Source organism: Malaclemys terrapin, chromosome 8 (assembly GCF_027887155.1).
Source record: "Malaclemys terrapin pileata isolate rMalTer1 chromosome 8, rMalTer1.hap1, whole genome shotgun sequence".
Classification (NCBI taxonomy): Eukaryota; Metazoa; Chordata; order Testudines; family Emydidae; genus Malaclemys; species Malaclemys terrapin.
This window is the reverse complement of record NC_071512.1, coordinates 105,647,723-105,669,367: the sequence shown is the minus strand read 5'-3', so window position 1 is coordinate 105,669,367 and position 21,645 is coordinate 105,647,723. Positions and strand designations below refer to the sequence as shown.

Genomic DNA, 21,645 nt, shown 5'->3' with positions numbered 1-21,645 from the left:
AATTGTGGCTCACGAGCCCGTGGTTACCGTTAAAGTGCGGCTCACAGAACCCCACCCCCCCCATTCTCCACCTACCAGACTTGGGGGAGAGCTCGGGACCCCTTCCTTGCAGCAGGGTGGTAGGGTAGGGGCTTCTGCCCAGTGGGGAGGCGGGTGTCTTGGGGCTTCAGCAGGAGCAGGGCTGAAGCCCCGAGCCCCGGCAGGTGCGCCCTGGCTCTCGAACTTCTGAAGTTTGTCGTATGCGGCTCAGAGGGTCAGTAAGTTTGCCACCCCCCATCCCACCCCCAGGTCCTGGATTCAAGCCCCACCACCGGTCCATGCAAGGCACCCGGTGCACCAGGAAGAGGGGGGAGAATTTCCCTAAGTGGGGCCAGAGGGGTAAGTAGGAAGGACCCCTCACCTGAGACACTCGGGCATTTTTAATGCTGATGGGCGTGTGCTGGATCCCTTTCAGGCCAAACAACTCCACCACGTCCATTGGCTCCTGGAAAAGGGAGTCACGAGACTTACTCACCGCATAGACCCCAGGTCTGTCTACGCCTCTACGCTCAGCCCTTTCTCTAGTGCGCAGGGTTGGCAAGCCAGGAGATGGGGCAAAGTTTCTGACGGCATCTGACGCTTCAGGCAAGAGTGGGAAACATCCCATAATGGGCCTAGCTGCGCAGTGCTGCGCCGTGGTGATCTGCAGAAACATGCTGCCTGACCTCCGTGGATAATCAGCTTGTGCCCTGAAGCATGAGCATGGATAACCCTTGTAACAGTTAACCGAGCTTGTTTAACTGAAGATGCACATTAGATATGTTTACTCATGCAGGCATCTAATCCTTCTTCATGTGCATACGGCACTGTAAAGAATGGGGGGGGGGGGAGAGCGTGTTCCATGGGTACATGCAACAGCTGTGTTTTATACATGTACAACAGAGAGACGCTTCCTTTACCATCCAGCATGAAACAAGGTCACCTCCCTAGATCAGCAGTAATCCCATTAGAGAGCCCCTTAGTTATCCCAGGCTCTGTGCATCCAGAGTCCAGCCCCCCCCCCACTTCTCCCGCCTGCAGATCCCTATTGCAACCGGGGAAGGGAACTCGGATTACATCAAGCACCAAGGATTTATCCTCTCCCGGACACCCCAATAAAACGACAGCACCGCCTTCAGCATCTCCTGTGCCACTTGCGAAAACAGGCCCCGCGTCTATGCTGCTCCCTCATAGGCCAGGGATCTTGCTTCCGCTGCCATGGCAACGGGATGCAGCTATCATTAGCTGCTCTCACAGAGCATTAGTCACTGTGGCAAGTGTCTAAAAGAGGATTCTCCTCCCCCCTCCCCCCCAAAAACTCCCCACTACTGGTTTAATTCATGTTCTTCCTCGCAAAGAAACAGCTCCGTTCATCTCACTCCATCAGCCCCTGGCACGAAATGGAGTGACATTTTATATAGCACAGCGAGAGGCACCATATAAACAGGAGAGACGGAAACACTGGATCTGGTGGTGGTGGTGGTAGGGGGAGACAATAGCCACCCCTACCCCGCAGTACATGCCAGACCCCATAACCGTGTCTGCAATCAATGCCCACTAGACACAGCATGTCCTGAGCCCCTTTGACTGCTAGCCAGGTGCCAGCCTGGGAATTGGGAGATCTGGGTTCTGCTCCAGGCTCAGTCATTGTGTGAACTCGGGCGCCCCCCCGCCCAGCCGAACCACGGGGACATAACGCAAAGTGGAGCCACCAGCGAAGCACTTGGAGACCTAAAGAGGGGAGATGTTCCCCACGAGCATTCAGCATCCGGCTCTGTCCATGGCAAGGTCTCAGCTTACAGACCGGGGGAGAAGATGAGGATTATGGGGAAAGGCCAACCGAAGGCAGGTTGTTTTAAGGGGCTGTGGCGGGTCCGACCACTGCCCCCTCTCCCCCAATGCCAGGGCCATGCAGTGTGACGGCTTCAAAAGTCACATCCAGTTGCAAGTGAGAGTCTAACCCAGGTTCCAGTCTGGAGACAGATTCGCAGGGCACGGGGTGGTTACGCTGTTTATTTTGGCTTAGCGGCGCATCAGGTCAAGCCCGGATTGGAAGGGGTCTGATGGACATAGGGGTGCTTGGTGGGGAATAAGGAGCTGCACCCTACAATATGGACTATGTATAGGAATCCCGAGATCCGGGGGAGCAGTTTCAGCACTCCAGACACAAGGCCCGGGACTGAAAACCATTAAGGCCGGATGGCTCTAATTTCCAGACAATTAAACAGCCATCGTGGGGGCTTCTCCTTACCTGGCCCGGCTGGTCAAATGGGAGAAAATAGTTGGAGACAAATGGAAGATTTCACCCCTGGCCCTGTAAGAAAGCCATTCAGGGGGTGTTTATTGTGCATTGTAAACCGGGTCTGTGGGACCTGGGCTTGTGAGGCCAAGCCCACGCTTCAGTGTCCTCACTGCATTGTAACCCTGGATTTACAATCACTGCACCTGGGTCTCCCAGCCGTGTTAACGTGTCCACACTGCGCTACACCGACCTTCTGACGCGGGTCTGCGGCTTGAGCTATGATCACGTTGCAAAACGACAGGGCTTGGACCAAAGCCTGCGAGGGACTGGGGCTCTGACCCACCCCTTCAGCAGGTTTCTAGGCCCGGGTCCTGTGTGTGGACAGAAGTGGAGCTTGGGCTCAAACCTGAGTCAGTCTAGGCTCAGTGGGCAGCACAGAAGTACCTTGGACAGATGGTAAGTGGGGTCTGGCTCATGCAAGAAGAGGATTTTGAGAAAGGGGTTTCCCTGGGGAGGGCATCACTCTCCGGAAGGCAAATGGAGACCAGGCTGGCTCCTAAGAACTCTTGGGTTCTTTCTGTTCCTCTAACCAGCAGAAAGCCTGTCTAACTGAGCTCGTGGTGAACCCTAAGATCCGACGGGTCTGTTGCTTTAGTTAGTATCTCTAACATTTCGCTCCGTTTGCTAAATAAACCCACTTGATTTCAGAAGGCCACTGGTGACCGCCTAGTGCTGGATCTCAGAGGGAAGCAGCATGAAGGAACAGTCAGGCCTGGGAATAAGTGGAGCTGGGTGACTAACTGATCCTGTGGGACACTGGCCATTCAAAACCCAACCAACAAAAAAAGAGTCCATTCGGGCCGACCCGAGTCTGAACTTTTTCAGAGTTTTCAGGGAAGCAAAAAAAGAGGTGGCAATAAGTTTGAATCAAACAAAAGAGTTAGTTTTCAGGCATTTTTAAAGGGTTAGATTAATGGGAACATGACCCAGGTACAAATTCCCCCTCTGGAACAGGGATTTGAACCCAGATCTCCCCTCTGCCAAGTGAGCAGTCAAACCACCAAGCGATCAGCTACCCGGAGGTAGGGCTCTTAAATTCTAATGAAACTCTGCCGCTGCATATAAATAATTCCACAGTAGAGCAAGGATCACTTCCACTTCTCAGGCGAGTGCCCACCCACTGGACTAAACGTTACAGGGGGAGGACTGCCCCACTGCCACCTCCTTCTCCTCCATGGATAGGCTCTCGCGACTCTACCTGAGCCAAGGTTTTGGCTGAAACTTGTTCAGTGAGTTCATGTCAAATTCGAGCCAAAGTTGCGAACAGTTCCACGTCCAATGACGCTTGCGTTCGTCAGCGAATAAAGGATTCATCCAAAAAGTTTCGCTCTCGTGTAAGGTGGGGTGTCGTACCCTGGTCTCGGTCAAAGAGTGGGAGAACCCCAGGACAGGAAAGGGCACGAGGCCTAACCCCTGGGGCGGGGGGGCTCGCAGAGGGACCAGAAAGGGGACAGAGGTGCAAGCCGCCCCATGACTGCTCTCCATGTAAAACAGACTGGCCACGGTGAAGTCCCTAGTGGAATCGCTGGCTCTTCTCACAGCTTGGAAACAGAGAGAAAGATCTTCTCGTTAGAGGGTGCGCTGGGTTCTCTTTCACAGCCCGAAGCTCTGCCACTATCGGGGGCGCCTTGTCAGTCCACCCCGAGCAGCCCTTCTCCGCCCTGGACACCTGACGCCAGACAGCACCCTTCAGTTTATTTCAGCAAGAGTGGGAGGGGGCTGCAGACGGCTCGATCAGAATGTGGACTCCACAGGGCACCTGACACCTCTTGCCCCCTCTGTTCTAGCCCCACAGCCTCCGGGCATTTTAAAGATGCAGAAAATAACGTATCAGGAGCCCCAATCATGGACTAGGACCTTGCCGCGCTAGGTGCTGTACAAAACCCAGAACAAGTACATGGCCCCTTCCCCAGAGAGCTTCCGATCTACGCCTGAGACAAGAGACAACGGCCAGCATGACACGCAGCCGGCTCAGCACACCAGCAACCTAACCATCGTCAAAACGAAGACGCCCAGCGGGAAACAGACCCGCGAAATTGCTCCATCCCAACGAGCCGAGCGGGATTTCAGAACCCAGCGAGGAGCCCGCCCCAGGAGCTGCCCTGGGAGGGGGTGGGCAGAAAGGGGACAAGGACGACAGCAGCTGCCTGCTCCTTCCCCTCCTCCACGTTCAGAGACAGCGTGAGAAGCCCCCCTCCCCGCCGCAGGGGGAGATCTTACCTCATAATACCCGTCAATAAAGACTGTGATCATCTGGGGGTTGACCCCTTGAGCCGACAGCAGGGACCGCAGCATCCTGGGGGCCAGGAGAGGAGAGAGTGGGAATGCGTTTGCGTGAAAGTCTGGAGTCTCTTTAACAGACGACTGAACGCCACGGTAACGGGGGGAGGCGATACACTGAGCCAGTGATAAAACGTGGGCAACAGAAGCAGGAGACGGTTCAACACTCAAGTGAGGCCTAGATCCCTTTGGGGCAGGGTTGGGGGAGGTGGGGTTTAGATCCTTGCAAACCCAGACTACACACCACACGAACCTGACCCCAGGACAAAGCCACCCACCCGTGGGGCATTCCGAGCCCCACCACTGCCTGCTCCCGCAGGGTTTTGTGGCTGGGCTACCCCTGAGTCAGCCACTGGGAAGACTCCCTCGAAGCGTTCTGGGAAAGCAAAGGAGACTAGCAGGCGACGCCTCCTGCTAATGACATCGGAGAGCGGGCGCACCCCATTGCCCGGGTTATTCCGAGCCAGGACTGAGAAGCAGAGCTGTTCCCAGTGCTCCATCTGCACTAGCTGGGGGTGGAGTGATCTAACGGGGCTTTCTAGGCCCCTGCAACAGAGATCCAGTGCTTTCCCCGGGACATCCCTCCATGGACCACGCAGCATCCCGCCCAGCACTCACCTGTACAGGTAGTTGGGTCTGTTCCCTGCAATGACAGCCACAGGCACATTAAAGACTTTATTGTCCTTGAGCTGGAAGAGAAAATGTTTGAGATAAGGGCTTTGGGAAGCCACTAGGGGCCACCCCGCCCTCCCCCGGGCCCTGAGGCCGGGACAGCCCTGAGAAGAGCCAGTGACGTCTGCAAGGTTTAGGAGCCCTGCCCGCAGCCAGGGGATCTCCTGGGAGTCATTCCACCATCCAGCTTTCTTCTCCTTAGGGGCAGGGCTTTATTTCAAGAGAGGAAACAGCACTGTTCTCATCCAGCCTTGACACGGAGCAGAGACCCTTTGCCCGCAAGGAGAACAGCCAGTGGAAGGATGGCCTCATTCTGTCTATCTTAGACACCTTCAGTTGCCCTCCTGCCCCACCATGGCAGGCTGGGATCCGGGCAGGGCTAGGCCCGGCCAGTACTTGGCTGGGGGACAGCTAAAGAAATCCTGGGGCTGCAGGGAAATAAAATCAATCAATCACATGGTAATTATTTAGGCAAGGTTCTCTCTTCGGGACTGATCCAGGCCTCAGCCTGGCCAGAGAGGGATGCCAGGCGGCTGGAGATGCCAGCAGGCAGGGAACGGATGCAACGAGACAGACACTGGTGTGTACGAACCCTCATGCCCTAGCTACACTCTGCTGCTCTACAGTCGTCCCTGGCCGCTGCAGAGAGACACTGCAGCATCCTTCCCTTCCCGGGCAGGGCTAGAATTACGGCAGCCAGGTGCATTCTGGGAGCCTGCTGGAGGCGGCGTGCCGCGCAGAAGCAGGCTGACGTGATTTTAGCTGGAGCCCTCCGTGCGCCGTCTATATTGAAGCCTCCTGCAGATGTTACGCCAGGTGAGGGCCCCGCGCGGCTCCATGCTCAGCTGGAGGCAAGGGCTTCCCGCTCCCCTTCCTCCGCTCGCACTCACGGGATCAGGGTTGAACTCGATGGGCGTGGGGTCTTTGCAGCTGCAGACGCTGCCGTAACCTTCCACCTTGGTGCAGAACCTCCGCCGGCGGCGGTTCAGCTCCGTGTCGGGCCAGCGGCACTCGGCATCTGCGGGAGAAGGGGAGACCAGCCGAGTTGAGACCACTGCTCCAGGGAGGGAAGCAGGCAGCTCACCCTTTTGTGCCAGGGCAAGGATCCCAGAGCACAGCCCTCCTGCCCTGCCACTTCACTGCCCCCACCTGCAGCCTCAGCCGTCGTGCCAGGGCTTATTGCCTCCAGTGGCAGGAATTCAGTGGTCACCTGGGCCGAGCGGATGCCTTCGCTGGTGGGCACCTGGGCTCAAACCCTACATGGGCACAGAAGGCCCTGGCAGCTGGATCAGGACAGAAGGGATGTGAGCTCTGAACGGCATGGTCCAGAGAGAGGTCTTGCAACTTCTATTTTAAGAATGCCACCCTAGGCATTCACAAACAATCCCTTGGAAGCAGGAAAAGGAAACCCACTCCTTTATATCCTCCCCTCCTCCTGGCAGAAGCGTGCTGGTTTGTTATTGTAGGGTCGCTAAGAAAATAAGAGGGCGAACACCGGATTTACAATAGAAGCACCAACTCCATTTTAACTCCCAGTCCTGTATTAATGAGGTCAGCAGCTTTAAAAAGGGAAGAAAAGACAAGAACAAACAAACAAACCAACCCACTGCTTCCTAGCCCCCAGAGACGGCCCTGTCAGAACAATGCAGCCTGAAGTCAGCCCCCATCACCCTCCAGTGCAAATTCCTCACCAAGAGGCTCGCTTCAGCTGAGCTTAGAGCTCCATTGCGCTAGGCGCTGTACAGCCACTATGAGAGACAGCGCCTGCCCCACAGAGCTTGCAAAGTGGGAGGCACAGAAAGGTGAGTGGACTTGCACAGTATCAGTGGCAGAGCCAGGAATAGAATCCAGGTCTAAGCCAAGAGCCCTATCCACTAGGCCGCACTGTGCTTCCTCCAAATCATTTCTCATCTCCATGGGGCCAAGTTTACAGCAGAATCCTGTTCCTCCCCCCCAACTGAGAACAGGGGCTGATCTCTTCTTGAGAGGGGTTCTCCAGCTGCAGACGCCGAGGCAGATCAGGGGTCTCCCCCCAGTGTCCGTCTCTCTCCCCCAGCTCCCACCTCCTATCCAGGCGAGGCGCTGCGATGGGTAGGGGTGCCCGCCCGCCCAGCTGCTCTCTGCCCTGGTCTGCAGGACCCGCCCTGAGGCCTACCTTCCACGGAGGTCAGCTGGACTTCGGTTTTCAGCAAGACGGGGTCCCCCCACGTGGAGAGCACTGGGGACTTGGAATGCTTCTCGCCGTACACCTCGCCTGGGGGGGGGGGGGGGGGGGGGGGGAAAACATGCAGTCAGAGCTGCTGCCGAACGGCGCTCAGGTGCCCATCCCCCTGGCCGCGGTACAGAGCCAGCCAGAACCCACCTCATCACCGAGAAACCAGCTGGTACCTCCTTCCCTCCAATAATGGCAGGAGCTTGAGAAGGAGACGTGCCTCCCTCCCCCCACACTCAACCTGCACCCAGGGAGCAGGCCCCCATGGCCAAGAGATGCCAAGGTCTGAGCAGCGTTGACTTCACCTTGCAGTGTTTGTGGGATTACCCCCCCGCCCCCACTTGCTGAGGGGACGCCATTTCCATCCACTTAGCCAGAGTCCATCCCTTCTGCCTCCACTCCCGCCCGGCCCCTGGGCCTGGCCCGAGCAGGGCTCTCACCTCCTTTCTTCCCCACAAAGCTCCACATGTCCCTCCAGCTGAGGGACGAGGCGACCTGGCTTCCCAAGCTTTTCAGGAGGCTCTTTGCCGAGTCTTTAAGGTGGAAGGAGCCTTCGTCCTGGAACAGAACAGACCACATCATGAGGCGGCACCTTCCCCTGCTCCGAACCAGCAGGATCTGTCTCCCATTGCAGCCAGCAGGGTGGTCTTCCCATCGCCCCCCTCTACATCCCACTGGAGGCTCAGCCCAGGAGAACCACGTTTCGGAGCTGGTTGTTGGAAGGCCTCTTCCACTCACTCCCCGGCAGAGCTCGCCGATGCGCACCGGCTACAGGGCGATTCACCCCCCTGCAGATTGAGGGCGCTAAGCAGACCCACCGGGAGGGTCAGAGCAGCCACGCATTTCCGACCCTTGCAAAGATCAGACAGAAAGACAGACGTTGCCCCTGGGTCACAAGGGATATTAAGTTGCTTGATGGATTAAAAAAAAGTTAATTTTAATTCCTCTAGGGAACGTATCTTCCAAGCTATTTCCCACCTGAGACAGGTGACGCCGCACACAAGTGTCAGTCAGAAATCAGGAAATGGAACAGTTTAAATATAAGGGCACCAGGGAGTTTTGGACATAGCGCGTTTCAGAGAAGCTGCAGCTGAAGGACGCTTTACAAGACAGAAAATGCACAAACCCACAACAGCACACGGCATCGGAGTGACAGAAAACAATGGAGGAGGAAGACACCCATCCAGACGCTCTTCCCACTCACGCTGGTGGGAGACAGGAGTAGCCCCATTCTGCTCAGAGGTACCCTGGGGTTACATTAAGTGTTTTCAAACAAACAAGCACCCATGTGCTTTCTCCACGTGGGGGAGGGAGAGGGCTATGTGGGAGGCGCTCCCCATAAACATCTGCAAAACTCACGCACGATCCTCCTTCAAAACTTCCCTTTGCCAGGATGCCTATAAAAAACTTGACAACGGTTCGGCTGCTGGTGTGCCGAGACCACTGCCTGTCAGGCTGACCCATACGGCTGCATTGTTTCCTTGGTCTTCACAATCTGTCTGTATTTGTTTGATGCCTCTTGTCTTAGACTTAGATTGTAAACTCCTTGGGGGGAGGCACTGTCTTTTTGTTCTGCGTTTGTACAGCGCCCAGCACAGTGGGGTCCTGGCCCATCACTGGGGCTACTAGGTGTTACTGTAATAAATAAGGTATGGATTCCTTGGCGTTCCCATCATATAAATAACGAGCAGGAGGAGAATAGGGCTCGCTGTCTGGCACATGTGTTAGAACATTCATGAGACAAAACTGCAGGGAAGCAGAGCCAGCCTGCGCCTTGCTAGAGCTTGACTCACGTCAGTGACTTGATCTGCAGTCTCCCTCGGCGTCGGACCCACCTACCTTAATGGAGAAGATCAGGATGCGACCACGAGCGACCATGTTGAGGAAGAGGACCATGGCTTCATCTTCATGGGGTGAGTAGGTGTCGAACACCCTCTTGGCCATCACGTGACCCTGTAGATGTTCAAACACACGGCACAGCTTGCATGATGCATGTACACCAGGCCCCCAGGCATGAGCACCACCCAAAACTTCTCACTGGAGGAAACTCAGTAAGGAGAAATGCCAAGTACTCCACTTCGGAAGGAACTATCAGTTGCACACATACAGAATGGGAAATGACTGCCTAGGAAGGAGTGTACTGTGGAAAGGGAACTGGGGGTCATAATGGATCACAAGCGAAATATGAGTCAATAGTGTAACACTATTGCAAAAAAGGAGCAAACATCATTCTGGGATGTATTAGCAGGAGTGTTGTAAGCAAGACACGAGAAGTAATTCTGCCGCTCTACTCTGCGCTGATTAGGCCGCAGCTGGAGTGTTGTGTCCAGTTCTGGGCGCCACATTTCAGGAAAGATGGGGACAAATTGGAGAGGGTCCAGAGAAGAGCAACAAAAATGATAAAAGGTCTAGAAAACATGACCTATGAGGGAAGATTGAAAAAATCGGGTGTGTTTAGTCTGGAGAAGAGAAGACAGAGGGGAAATAACAGTTTTCAAGTAAATAAAAGTTACAAGGAGGAGGGAGGGAAATTGTTCTCATTAACCTCTGAGGATAGGACAAGAGGCAATGGGCTTAAATTGCAGCAAGGGAGGTTTAGGTTGGACACCCGGAAAAACTTCCGGTCAGGGTAGTTAAGCCCTGGAAGAAATTGCCTAGGGAGGTTGTGGAATCTCCGTCACTGGAGGTTTGTAGGAACAGATTGGACAAACACCTGTCAGGGACAGGCTAGTTATTACATCATCCTGCCTTGAGTGCAGGGGACTGGACTAGATGACCTCTCGAGGTCCCTTCTAGTTCGATGATTCTGCGATTCTACGATTCACCAACTTTTTACCAGCCGTAAGAGTGAGCGATGGGGGGAAAAGAGGAGTGAGTGGGGGGGGGCAGAGCCTTAGGGGAAGAGGCCACATGGGGGGGCGGGGCTATGGTTCCCGTGCAGGTGGCCCCCCCCACTTTTAGGGACCTTCCGTTGCCCCGGCATCCTGGCACTCTGGGAAGCCAAAACTAGAGTTAAGTCTACCCTACATGAGCCAAAGGCTAACGTCGTCAATGGAATGACTCCCGCTGAAGTCCATGGCCCCACCTCCAGCTACTTCCAACCGGGGCAGTCCCGAGGCATTTCCTTTGGGGCTGTGACTTCCCCAGGCTGAGGCACCCAGCTCACGGGGCTGAAGCATCCAGCTCACAGAAGGGGTCACCTGTTGTTGCTGGACATTCCCAGGCAGCTCCGATTCTGTGAGCTGGGCTAGCAGAGGCTAGCCAGTGCTTTTAGACCATTGCAAGAGAAGGGGTTCAGAGATTTCTCTTCGGCCCGGAGAAACCCAAGACTGGCTTCACACACGTCGCTAGCCCTCGACGAGGGACAGCGTCACCGGGCAGGAACGCCAGACAGCCCCGCACGAACACACGCAGGGACCATCGGCGCAATTTACCGTAGCCTGATTTAACACAATGATGTGGATCCCTCTTCCTTGCTCCCGAGCCTCATCTTCCAAGACCTGCGGGAGGGGGAAACGTTATTGTAGCGATCGGCCAGGCCTCCCCAGTTCTTTCCCAGGAACTCCTCCACCCCAGTGGGTTCGTCACACAGCTGCTCCTACCGAGGGAGAACTCACTACGTTTCAAATTCCAGCCCCTTCGCTGGTTTCTCCAATTCGCGGCAGTGGGACCCCTGCTGCTATTGTACTCGGCACAAGCCATCCTCAGAAGAAAGAGAGGGCGGGGAATTAGACGCAAAGCCTTAGTCTGGTCCTAGCTCATTGAGTCAATAGGAGTTTTGCCATTGACTTCAATGGGAGCAGACGCAGGCTTATACTCAAGCCATTCAATTGTGGAGTATGGCAAAGGCCTTGGCTGCATTCTGCTCCCAAGAGGAGCGCTATACTCCAGGAAGGGCTTCAGTTCGAGGTCTGGGTAACTGAGATCAGGTCTGTTCTGGTTCTACCCACGCTGTTCGCCCGCCCTCAGCTCACAGGGGTAACCTGCAGCCTCCCGTGCCAGCCACTCACCGTCGTCCCGTCCACAGCCACGTAGACCTTCGACCGGCTGGAGTACACCTCGATGTCCAAGACCTTCCTGCTGCTGGTGGGGCGGCGCAGGGTCTCCAGATGCTGCACACCTTCATCTAAGGAGAGAGGGGTGCCCAAAGCCTCAGCCCTACCTGCTTAGCTGTGGCTCAGTGCCAGGACCACCAGCGGGTTCCCCTCAGTGGATGGGAGAGATTCCCAACCTATTAGCACAACACGTGCTCTCTTGCCACTCCCAGCAGGCTGCAGCATCTCTCTTTACAGATCTGGTGGGATGTTCAAAAACATCCTTCCGACAAGCCCAGCTGACAACGCCCCTGGCGCTTGAGGGACCCCGTGGCAAAGCTTGAGGACTTCCAGCTCTTTAATTCCACCTGACAAGGGAGAAGGGGCAGGCAGTACCAGCACCACCCGGCCTTCCTCAGTTGGTGTCTCAGTCCAGCTCTGGGCGGACAGAAGTCCATGTCTCCAGAATCACCTTGGCTGGCAGTCTGAACAGAGAAGTCAAGGACGGATAAGATGGCCATCCACGCATTCCCAGAACACCAGACATTCCAGTACTTCCGGGAATAGCATGGGCCCACCCCTGCCGGCGTGACCTTGCTCGCATGGTGCGTACAACGTCACACTGCACAGAGAATGCCATTTTGAACAGCACGCCACTCCACCCTCCTGTGTCTGGTTTAGGCTCGATACCGGATGGGGGACAAACCACCAAAAAGAGGGGGCTGTTTGGTCTAAAGCCAGATGAATGGCTGCCGAAGGATGGAGCAGACCCAGAATGAAGTACTCTCTCTAGCAGTGTGCAGAGGGTTCATTCAACATTATGGCTAGGGTTGGCCAAAAGTTTTCCATCAAAAACTGTCTTTCCAGCAGAAAAATGGGGGTTTCAGTTACACATTTCCCTGCCCCCCTCTCCAAAAACAAAACAAAACAAAAAAATAAAAAACAACTGGCTTGCTTTCTGGAAAGGATTTCAATGTTTCCATCAAAACCACCAAATTCCTGAAAACTGAAATATTTCAGTTTTGACATACTGCCCTAGTACCTCATGGGAGTTGTAGTCATGTTTCCTCACATCCCCATTCTCTCCTATGGGCTGGGCTCCCTAAGCAAACTCGATGTCTAGTTGGCAGCTGGTATCAAGTGGAGTGCCCCAGGGGTCAGTCCTGGGGCCGGTTTTATTCAACATCTTCATTAACGATCTGGATGATGGGATGGATTGCACCCACAGCAAATTTGCAGATGACACTAAACTGGGGGGAGAGGTAGATGCGCTGGAGGGTAGGGATAGGGTCTAGAGTGACCTGGACAAATTGGAGGATTGGGCCAAAAGAAATCTGATGAGGTTCAACAAGGACAAGTGCAGAGTCCTGCACTTAGGATGGAAGAATCCCATGCACTGCTACAGGCTGGGGACCGACTGAGCGGCAGTTCTGCAGAAAAGGACCTGGGGATTACAGTGGATGAGAAGCTGGATATGAGTCAGCAGTGTGCCCTTGTTGCCAAGAAGGCTAATGGCATATTGGGCTGCATTAGTAGAAGCACTGCCAGCAGATCGAGGGAAGTGATTATTCCCCTCTATTTGGCACTGGTGAGGCCACCCCTGGAGTATTGAATCCAGTTTTGCTCCCCACTACAGAAAGGATGTGGAAAAATTCAGAGTCCAGCGGAGGGCAACGAAAATGATCAGGGGGCTGGGACACATGACTTACAAGGAGAGGCTGAGGGAACTGGGATTGTTTAGTCTGCAGAAGAGAAGAGTGAGGGGGGATTTGATAGCAGCCTTCAACTACCTGAAGGGGGGTTCCAAAGAGGACGGAGCTCGGCTGTTCTCAGTGGTGGCAGATGACAGAACAAGGAGCAATGGTCTCAAGTGGCAGTGGGGGAGGTCTAGGTTGGATATTAGGAAACACTATTTCACTAAGAGGGTGGTGAAGCACTGGAATGGGTTACCTAGGGAGGTGGTGGAATCTCCATCCTTAGAGGTTTTTAAGGCCCAGCTTGATAAAGCCCTGGCTGGGATGATTTAGTTGGGGATTGGTCCTGCTTTGAGAAGGGGGTTGGACTAGATGATCTCCTGAGGTCTCTTCCAACCCTAACCTTCTATGATTGTACGAAACTACATCTCCCAGGATGTACCAGGGTCAGGGGACTCCCGATGATGCAATCATTGCCCTTCACCATGAGGTGAGACCATGGTGCACCATGGGAGATGTAGTCCAACAAGGAGCCTAGCCTATCCCTTAGACGAGTGGGCGCAGAGGGCACCTGAAATACAACTCCCATGAGGCACCATGGCAACATTTCCAACTAAAAATATTTTTGGTTTAAATGCTGTTTGCCAAAAAAGTTGATTTTTTCCCCCCCAGGGATAGTTTTGACAAAGCCTGTTTTCTAACCAGCTCTGGTACGGCACGGCCGCACACACTGGCAGGGTGGCATGGGAATGTGTTGACTTCTGCCGCCTTGACGGGCCCCTCAGACTCACCATAGTCTTGGGCAGACTCCTCCTCCTCTTCACTAGCAGCTCTTCTAGTGTCCAAGATCAGCTTAATATTCACAATCACAGTCACAAGCAGAAAGAGGACGGCACCCATCTGCAAGGCAAAAAGTGTGGCGTGTAACTGGCCCAGAGCAACAACATGTTAGGATAAACCACAATATGATCCTCACAGAGGATCTCAGATATCCATGGTTTTCCCTAGCACACAGAGGAAAGGGGGGGTCCAGTGGCTAGGGTGTTTGTCTAGGACTTGAAACACCCAGGCTCAATTCCCAGTTCTGCCACACACTTCCTGTGTGACTTGGGCTAGTCACTTAGCCTGGCCATGCCTCAGTTTCCCCACCTGTAAAATAGGGATAACACCCCTGCCTCGCAGGGGTGCGTAAGGAGGGAAAAAACAACCACATTAGAAGAATGTGGATGTCAGGAAATTCAGCATTACACCTCGGACGGAACCTTAACTCCCCCTGCATTACGATCGCTTACGATTCACACACCCAGATGAGCGCAGTCAGAGTTCTAGGGGGAAAGAGAGGAGTGCAGGGTTTTATTTCCTCGGCCTGCCTGAGGAGAGCAATGCAGTCGCTTCCATGACATTACAGAGCATGGCACGCTGCAGAGAACGTCACACGGCCCGGCTGCCTGTGATGCTATTGTAATGAAAGAGCCCGGCGTACAGCAGACCTAGGAGACGGAGGTCTCTATTGGAACTTCCAGGGCGAGCTTTCTGTGTCAATTGCAATCCTTCCCCAGTCACCTTTGGGCTGAGGATACAGCAAGAGATAGAAATGACCTTTCAGGGCTGAAATTGAGACAGACGGGGGCCAGTGCCCTAACCACGCAGACTGGAGCTCTGACGATCTGAGTTCAAATCCTGGTGCTGCCACACTCCCTGCGTGACCTGGGACAAGTCGCAGTATGAATCTCACCACATTAGTGCCCCTCCCATCTGTAAAAGAAGGAGGATACCCCTCAATTGGGGGTAGGGACAGGTTTAGATGCCATGGGGGCTATATACATACTTTGAGTCACCAAAGCTGGAAGTCACTAAAGTTCCTGCTCACATCCCCAGTGGAAGCAATATACTCATCCTCACAGCAATGGAATATAGCAACAAAAGAGACAAGGCTCCTTCACTCGGTTACATACTCTGATGCCCGTCATGCCGGCGTTAGCTCTAGTTAATATTCAGAGAGCCTTCCACCAAAGCAGCCGGCGCAAGATTATTTACGACTGTGAGATTGGAAACTGACCGATGGAGAACGCCATTTGCTCACTGGGCACCGAAGAGGTCTATCACACATTCGGCATATGGGGGGCAGGTCCACACGGCCTCAGTCCAGCCTGGAGTTTTGCCATATTTGGGGGGAGCAGATCTGTTTCAATAGCTGGATTTTAGATCCCTATTTATAGACCGGGGGGAGCTTGTCTCAACCATTCCTCTCCTATCCACAGTGCCTCGCCCCTAGTCTATGGCCGCTTGACTTCTATTAGCAACTGCCTCATATCAGTGAAGCTGTGTCTAGGAGCCAGGCTATGGGGAAAGACAGCAGATAAAAAACAAGAGCCAATTAGTTGCTTAAGCCTGTTGGAGAGGAGCAATCCAGCAAGAGAAAGCCACCCTCCCAGCTACCCCTGCTGCTCCAGCTTTTCATTGAAGCGCACAGAGTTTTTCCTCTCACTGGGGGTAGCCAGAGTTGACAAGAGCAGGCTTGTTCCAGGGAGCTCGCTGCACCAGCCCAGATTTCGTTATTAACGCCGACAGAAACACATTCCCTTCTCATGAAGGTATGTACACACACAGAGCTCCGATGGAGGCCGCATGGGCTGGGAGGATGCCGCTCTCCTGCGGAGTGGCTGCGAGGCTACCTAGACTAGCGGCCATGCAGCAAGACAGAAGGCACATCCAAGGGTCTGAATGACTGGATTTCTGTTGCAATGCCCATGGAGCTAGAACATCGACCTCAAGAGCTACAGGCCGCTGATTACCTCCATCAGGACAGCCTAACGCTGTGCTGCTTTGAACAGCAGGGACAGACGCAGGAGCAGATCCGTACTGCCCGACACAGCGGTAAAGGGCTTGTTTAACAGAAGAGCTGCACCACCTAATTAGGGTCAACAATGCACAGGTAATGGGATGGGGAAGGAGATGCAGAGCGAGCAGCCAGCACAGGCTTTGTGGGTCTCTGACATAGACTATCAGGGTTGGAAGGGACCTCAGGAGGTATCTAGTCCAACCCCCTGCTCAAAGCAGGACCAACCCCAACTAAATCATCCCAGCCAGGGCTTTGTCAAGCCTGACCTTAAAAACCTCTAAGGAAGGAGACTCCACCACCTCCCTAGGGAACCCATTCCAGTGCTTCACCACCCTCCTAGTGAAAAAGTGTTTCCTAATATACAACCTAAACCTCCCCCACTGCAACTTAAGACCATTGCTCCTTGTTCTGTCATCTGCCACCACTGAGAACAGTCTAGATCCATCCTCTTTGGAACCCCCCTTCAGGTAGTTGAAAGCAGCTATCAAATCTCCCCTCATTCTTCTCTTCTGCAGACTAAATAATTCCAGTTCCCTCAGCCTCTCATCGTAAGTCATGTGCTCCAGCCCCCTAATCATTTTTGTTGCCCTCTGCTGGACTCTGAATTTTTCCCACATCCTTCTTCTAGTGTGGGGCCCAAAACTGGACACAATACTGCAGATGAGGCCTCACCAATGCCAAATAGAGGGGAATGATCACGTTCCTCGATCAGCTGGCAATGCCCGTACTTATACAGCCCAGAATGCTGTTAGCCTTCTTGGCAACAAGGGCACACTGACTCATATCCAGCTTCTCATCCACTGTAACCCCTAGGTCCTTTTCTGAAAAACTGCCACTTAGCCAGTTGGGCCCTAGTCTGCATCAGTGCATGGGATTCTTCTGTCCTAAATGCAGGACTCTGCACTTGTCCTTGTTGAACCTCATCAGGTTTCTTTTGGCCCAATCCTCCAATTTGTCTAGGTCCCTCTGTACCCGATCCCTACCCTCCAGCGTATCTACTACTCCTCCCAGTTTAGTGTCTTCTGCAAACTTGCTGAGGGTGCAGCCCACGCCATCCTCCAGATCATTAATGAGGAGTGATCCAGCTAGTTTCCACCCACCCCACTACAAAAGTGCTTCTTAAAAAGGTCCCACCCTTGCCCAATACAATTAGAATCTGACTGGTTCATACCCGGCCATTTGCTTTATCTACAAACAGAAGCAGCTGTAAAGTTTCCCAGGTGCCATATGCTGAGGAGCCACCGTTAGACTCCCAGGCCCTGTACCTGGGTTGTTTATTAGCCATGGCCTATCAATATAAGCTATAAATATCCTTAGCTGGTGGTGGCGGGAGTAGCTAAGGCATCGACGCAGGAGATCTGGGTTCTGTCCCTCACTCCACCACGGACTCACTGGGCGATCTCAGACAAGTCACTTCTTTTCTCTGTTCCTCAGTTTTTCCATCTGAAAAATGGGCCCACACCAACCGCACTGGGGGCTGGCAAAGCTTAATTTTCTATGTAGGGTTTTCAGCAGTGCCCATCACAGCAGCACTCAAGCACCGAACAGGCCACATTGATGTACAAAGCGTAGCTCATAACAAATTCTTCTCTTCACCAAGTTTTAGTTCATCAGCATTAGCCTTGCTTTGAGATCCTCACATGGAAGCTGACAGGCAAGTCAAGGGACTATTAATTCTTTATTAATAGGTTAACACCCCCTTTAAATTTTCCCACCATGGCACGGCCTCATTCCCTTCACCCCTCGCCGATCACTCTTCCACGGCTAAGTCCCGAGTCTCGGTAGGACGCGCACACAGGCTGGCCAGCACGCTGCAGAACTGTGAGGCTTTGGACGGCTGTTTCTGAAGCAGCCTCCTCATGCCTCAGGCATGTCCATCCCCATCCGCTGGTCAACTAGAATTCACTAAGCGGGGGTCAAACTGGCTTCAATGGAGCAACACCAGTTGACACCAGCTGAGAATCTGGCCTTCAGCTTTCTAGAGTACACACGTGCGCTTGCCAGTGCTTTATTACAGGGCCTCTAAACTATTTGCTTCTGCACATGCAGAGGCAGGATGGTCCAGTGGTTACAGCCCTGGCCTAAGACTTGGGAGCCCTGGGTTCAATCCCCTGCTCTGCCACAGACTCCCTGTGTGGCCCTGGGCTTAGCCTTTCAACATCCCCATTGTGGAGTCACAGCACTTTCTTAGAAAGTAAGAGCAGCCACACTGGTTCAGAGCAAGGGTCCATCTAACCCAGCATCCTGTCTTCCGACAGCGGCCAATGCCAGGTGCTTCAGAGGGAACGAACAGAGCAGGGAATCATCAAGTGATCCATCTCCTGTTGCCCATTCCCAGCATCAGGCAGTCAGAGACTAGGGCAACCCAGAGCATGGGGTTGCATCCCTGACCATCTTGGCTAATAGCCATTGTTAGATCTGTGCTCCAGAAACTTATCTTTTATAAACGTAGTTGGGGTTGGTCCTGCTTTGAGCAGGCGGTTGGACTAGACGACCTCCGGAGGTCCCTTCCAACCCCTGAGATTCTATTATTCGTGTTAGACATTTGGCCTTCACAGCATCCCGGGCAATGAGTCCCACAGGTTGCTTTTGTGTTATGTGCGCAGTACTTCCTTTGGTTTGTCTTAAACCTGCTGCCTTTTCATTTCATCGGCTGACCTCTGGTTCTTGTGTTATTTACTCCCTCACATAACACTTCACTGCTCACACTCCCCACACCAGTCATGATTTTATAGCCCTCTATCAGACCACCTCCTGCCGAGTCATCTCTCTTCCAAGCTGAAAAGTCCCAGTCATTTTAATCTCCCCTCATATGGAAGCTGGTCCATCCCCTAATCATGTTTGTTGCCTCTCTCTGTACCTTTTCTAATTCTAACATCTCCTTTCTGGGATGGGAGCATCTAGAATGACACGCAGTATTAAAGATGTGGGCGTACCATGGATTTATATAGTGGCATTGTGATATTTACTATCTTCTTACCTATCCCTTTCCTAACGTGGTTACCTTTTTTGACTGCCGCTGCACGTTGAGCGGATGTTTTCCGAGACCGTCCCCAGTGGCTCCAAGCTCTCTTTCCTGAGCAGTAACAGCTAATTTAGACCCCACCATTTTGGGTGTGTACTTGGGATCCCCCTCCCCCGCCACAGAGTGCATTACCAGGATGTTGGGAGGATACATACAGTAATTGCAAGATGCTCAGATACTATGGTGACGGGGCAGCTCTTGAGATCGACACACAAATAAATCAAAACCATTTTCCGCTCTGAGCTACGAAAGAGCTATGCCGTCCCCCGGCCGCACGGCGAACGAGAGCCTCTCTCTTGGTAGCGCAGAGGGATCGCACAACAAAACACTGACTGGCTGTTGTTCCCCCGGCCAAGATCACAGCGGAGAAGCCATATTAGTCGAAGCCTCGCAAGGATTTCCCTTCCCCCCGGAAGTCAAACCCAGAGCTAGAGCTCAAAAGTAGGCACCAAGCAAGCCCACCCTCCTCTTCTGGAAATGTTATTTAACAGCTGCCGAGCTGTGCTTGTCCCAGTAATAAACAACATCTAACCACGGGTGAAGTCTATAAAAACCCCTTTGTCCGCAGAAGAAAAATCTTTAACTGGCTGCTGGCACTTGCGGTAGTTAAAGGAGGGTTAGACTCCTTCCATTCTGCATTTTAAGGGTAAAACGCAACTCAGGTGGCTTCTGATTGGACAATTTGTTCACTTCCACCATGTTAGGTCACAGGGGCTGCAGCCGATTCCACCAACAGACTCCATAATCCATGGGCTTTGCGAGTTTATCTTCTCTAATCCTCCCCCAGGCACGATTCACATTCCTCCAGAGAACTCACCTGGCATAGCCGCCTGATAGCTCTCTGATTCATCAGCTTGTACTTCCAGGCGAGGTACCAGCTCCGGTTTTTCCGCAAGACAAACTGTTTGGCTTGAGCGTTGGGTTTCCACTCATCCATTATCACGGGGCGAGGAGAACGGGTGAGGGGAGCAGCATGGGGCAGCTGTCAGGATGGGGTAGGCTCCGGTCCCATTCCTTCGAGGGTCCCTGCTGCGACAGGACAGCAGATAATAAGACCTGTGGTTGAAGCAGGAGGGGATAACCTCTTCCACCCACACTGGGCAGGTCAGGAAGAGAAGAGGAAGTGCAGACGCCCTGGATCAGAGTTAGCCCTAGGGCAGGAAGTTGGCTACAGGGCAGACAGCTGTCACCCCGAGCCAACGTCAATGCAAAAATCGGGCCCCAGCACACGGGATCAGGAGTGATAATTTGCCAGCAGCGGGAGCGTCCCCACCCCCTCTTTCAGGGCGGAGGGGCATCTGCGATCGGCCGACAAGCAGCAACGCTTGGCTCAAGGGGTTGCAAGGAGCTTTGTCCCTGTGCCACCAGTTACAGTCTGGCAGAGGCTGGTAGCAACCAAGAGCCATTTACTGACCTGCGTGGAGCGAGCGGGTGGCTTCAGTCCAGATCCTAATGGAACAGGTATCTGAAGCACAGACAGCAGCACTGGAGCTGGCCCTCTGATCAGCAGGAAACCCTCTGCTGTCACCCCACACCCTAGTCCGGGCTCATTAGCTAGGGGGCGAGGATACTCTTGTGCCGTCCCATCCCGCGCTGTTTCAGGGGCTCCCTGAGAATGTCAGGGAAGCAGCCACGCCAAGCAAGGGGAGTCTTTAAACCCACCAGGGGGTCATGCACACCAGCCAGGATCAGGGGGCACAGAAACCCCCAAATCTCAGCCCCGTTTACCACAACTCACCCCGCACACCCAATGGGAGTGCTCCATCTGCAAGGTCACCCCCACACAGTGTCATAGTAGAGGGGGGCCCCGCTGCCACACGGCACCCCAGGGCAGGGCGCCCGGCAAACAGGCTGAAGTATCTCTATGGGGCATGGGCTCTGAACAGCTGCTCTGACCGCTGGAGAAGATGGGGGGGGGGGAAGGGGAGTTTTAAATGCTAAGCGAATTAGACTGGGGTGGGGGTGGGACCAGCTCTGGGGGAAATCGACTAGCAGAGCCCCCCATGCTTGAGAGTGGGGGAAAGCAATTGGGGAGGGTCTCCCCCTGCATGCATCACCCCCCCCCCTTCCTTTAGCGACCTGTCCCAGCGGAAGCGGAACACGGATTTGCAACACTGTTGCCCCGGGGCCCCTGCAGGGATCGCGGCGGGTTGCGGGGTCTCCCGGCTCTGCAGCGCCCCGGGGAAGCTACTCACGGTCTGTAGGGAAGTGGGGGGGCTGCACCTTGCAGGCCGGGCCCCCTCCTCAGGGGCGGGCGCTGGGCACCGCGGCGCTGCCCCCCTCCTGCAGCCGCCGCCCCCTTTCCCCGCTCGCGGAGCAGCAGCTGCTCGGGAAAGGCTGAAATCGACGCGCCGGTCTGCTTCCGGCGCGGGATATGCAGCTCGCAGCCTGCTCTTAAAGGGGAAACAGGCAGGGGAGCCTGGCGGGGTCCACTCCGGAGCCCGCGGCAGCTTCCCACGTGGGGCCAGGTCCCCCCCCCCCCCCCCACACACACACTGTGGAGGGCTTTGCAGAGCCCCTGGGGAGGGGGGGCAGAGTGTCTGGGCGATGATGGGAGATCGCAACA

At 54.2% G+C, this 21,645-nt stretch overlaps 1 protein-coding gene across 3 annotated transcripts in view; it reads right to left on the bottom strand.

Moving 5' to 3' along the window:
- POMGNT1 (protein O-linked mannose N-acetylglucosaminyltransferase 1 (beta 1,2-)) overlaps window positions 1-21,397 on the bottom strand; it is a 31,356-nt gene extending 9,959 nt beyond the window's left edge. The window contains exons 1-12 of one of the 3 annotated variants that reach the window (XM_054037806.1): window positions 21,275-21,397; window positions 19,897-20,135; window positions 14,004-14,112; window positions 11,495-11,610; window positions 10,919-10,984; window positions 9,324-9,437; window positions 7,925-8,042; window positions 7,428-7,526; window positions 6,163-6,290; window positions 5,219-5,289; window positions 4,541-4,616; window positions 401-484 (exon numbers count right to left, since the gene is read on the bottom strand). In XM_054037806.1, the coding sequence (XP_053893781.1) occupies window positions 401-484; window positions 4,541-4,616; window positions 5,219-5,289; window positions 6,163-6,290; window positions 7,428-7,526; window positions 7,925-8,042; window positions 9,324-9,437; window positions 10,919-10,984; window positions 11,495-11,610; window positions 14,004-14,112; window positions 19,897-20,016 (1,101 nt within the window). In that variant the 5' untranslated portion in view covers window positions 20,017-20,135; window positions 21,275-21,397. The remainder of the gene's footprint in view (window positions 1-400; window positions 485-4,540; window positions 4,617-5,218; window positions 5,290-6,162; window positions 6,291-7,427; window positions 7,527-7,924; window positions 8,043-9,323; window positions 9,438-10,918; window positions 10,985-11,494; window positions 11,611-14,003; window positions 14,113-19,896; window positions 20,136-21,274) is intronic. The other 2 variants (XM_054037804.1, XM_054037805.1) reach the window with 2 other exon arrangements.
- Between the last annotated feature and the right edge of the window lie 248 nt (window positions 21,398-21,645).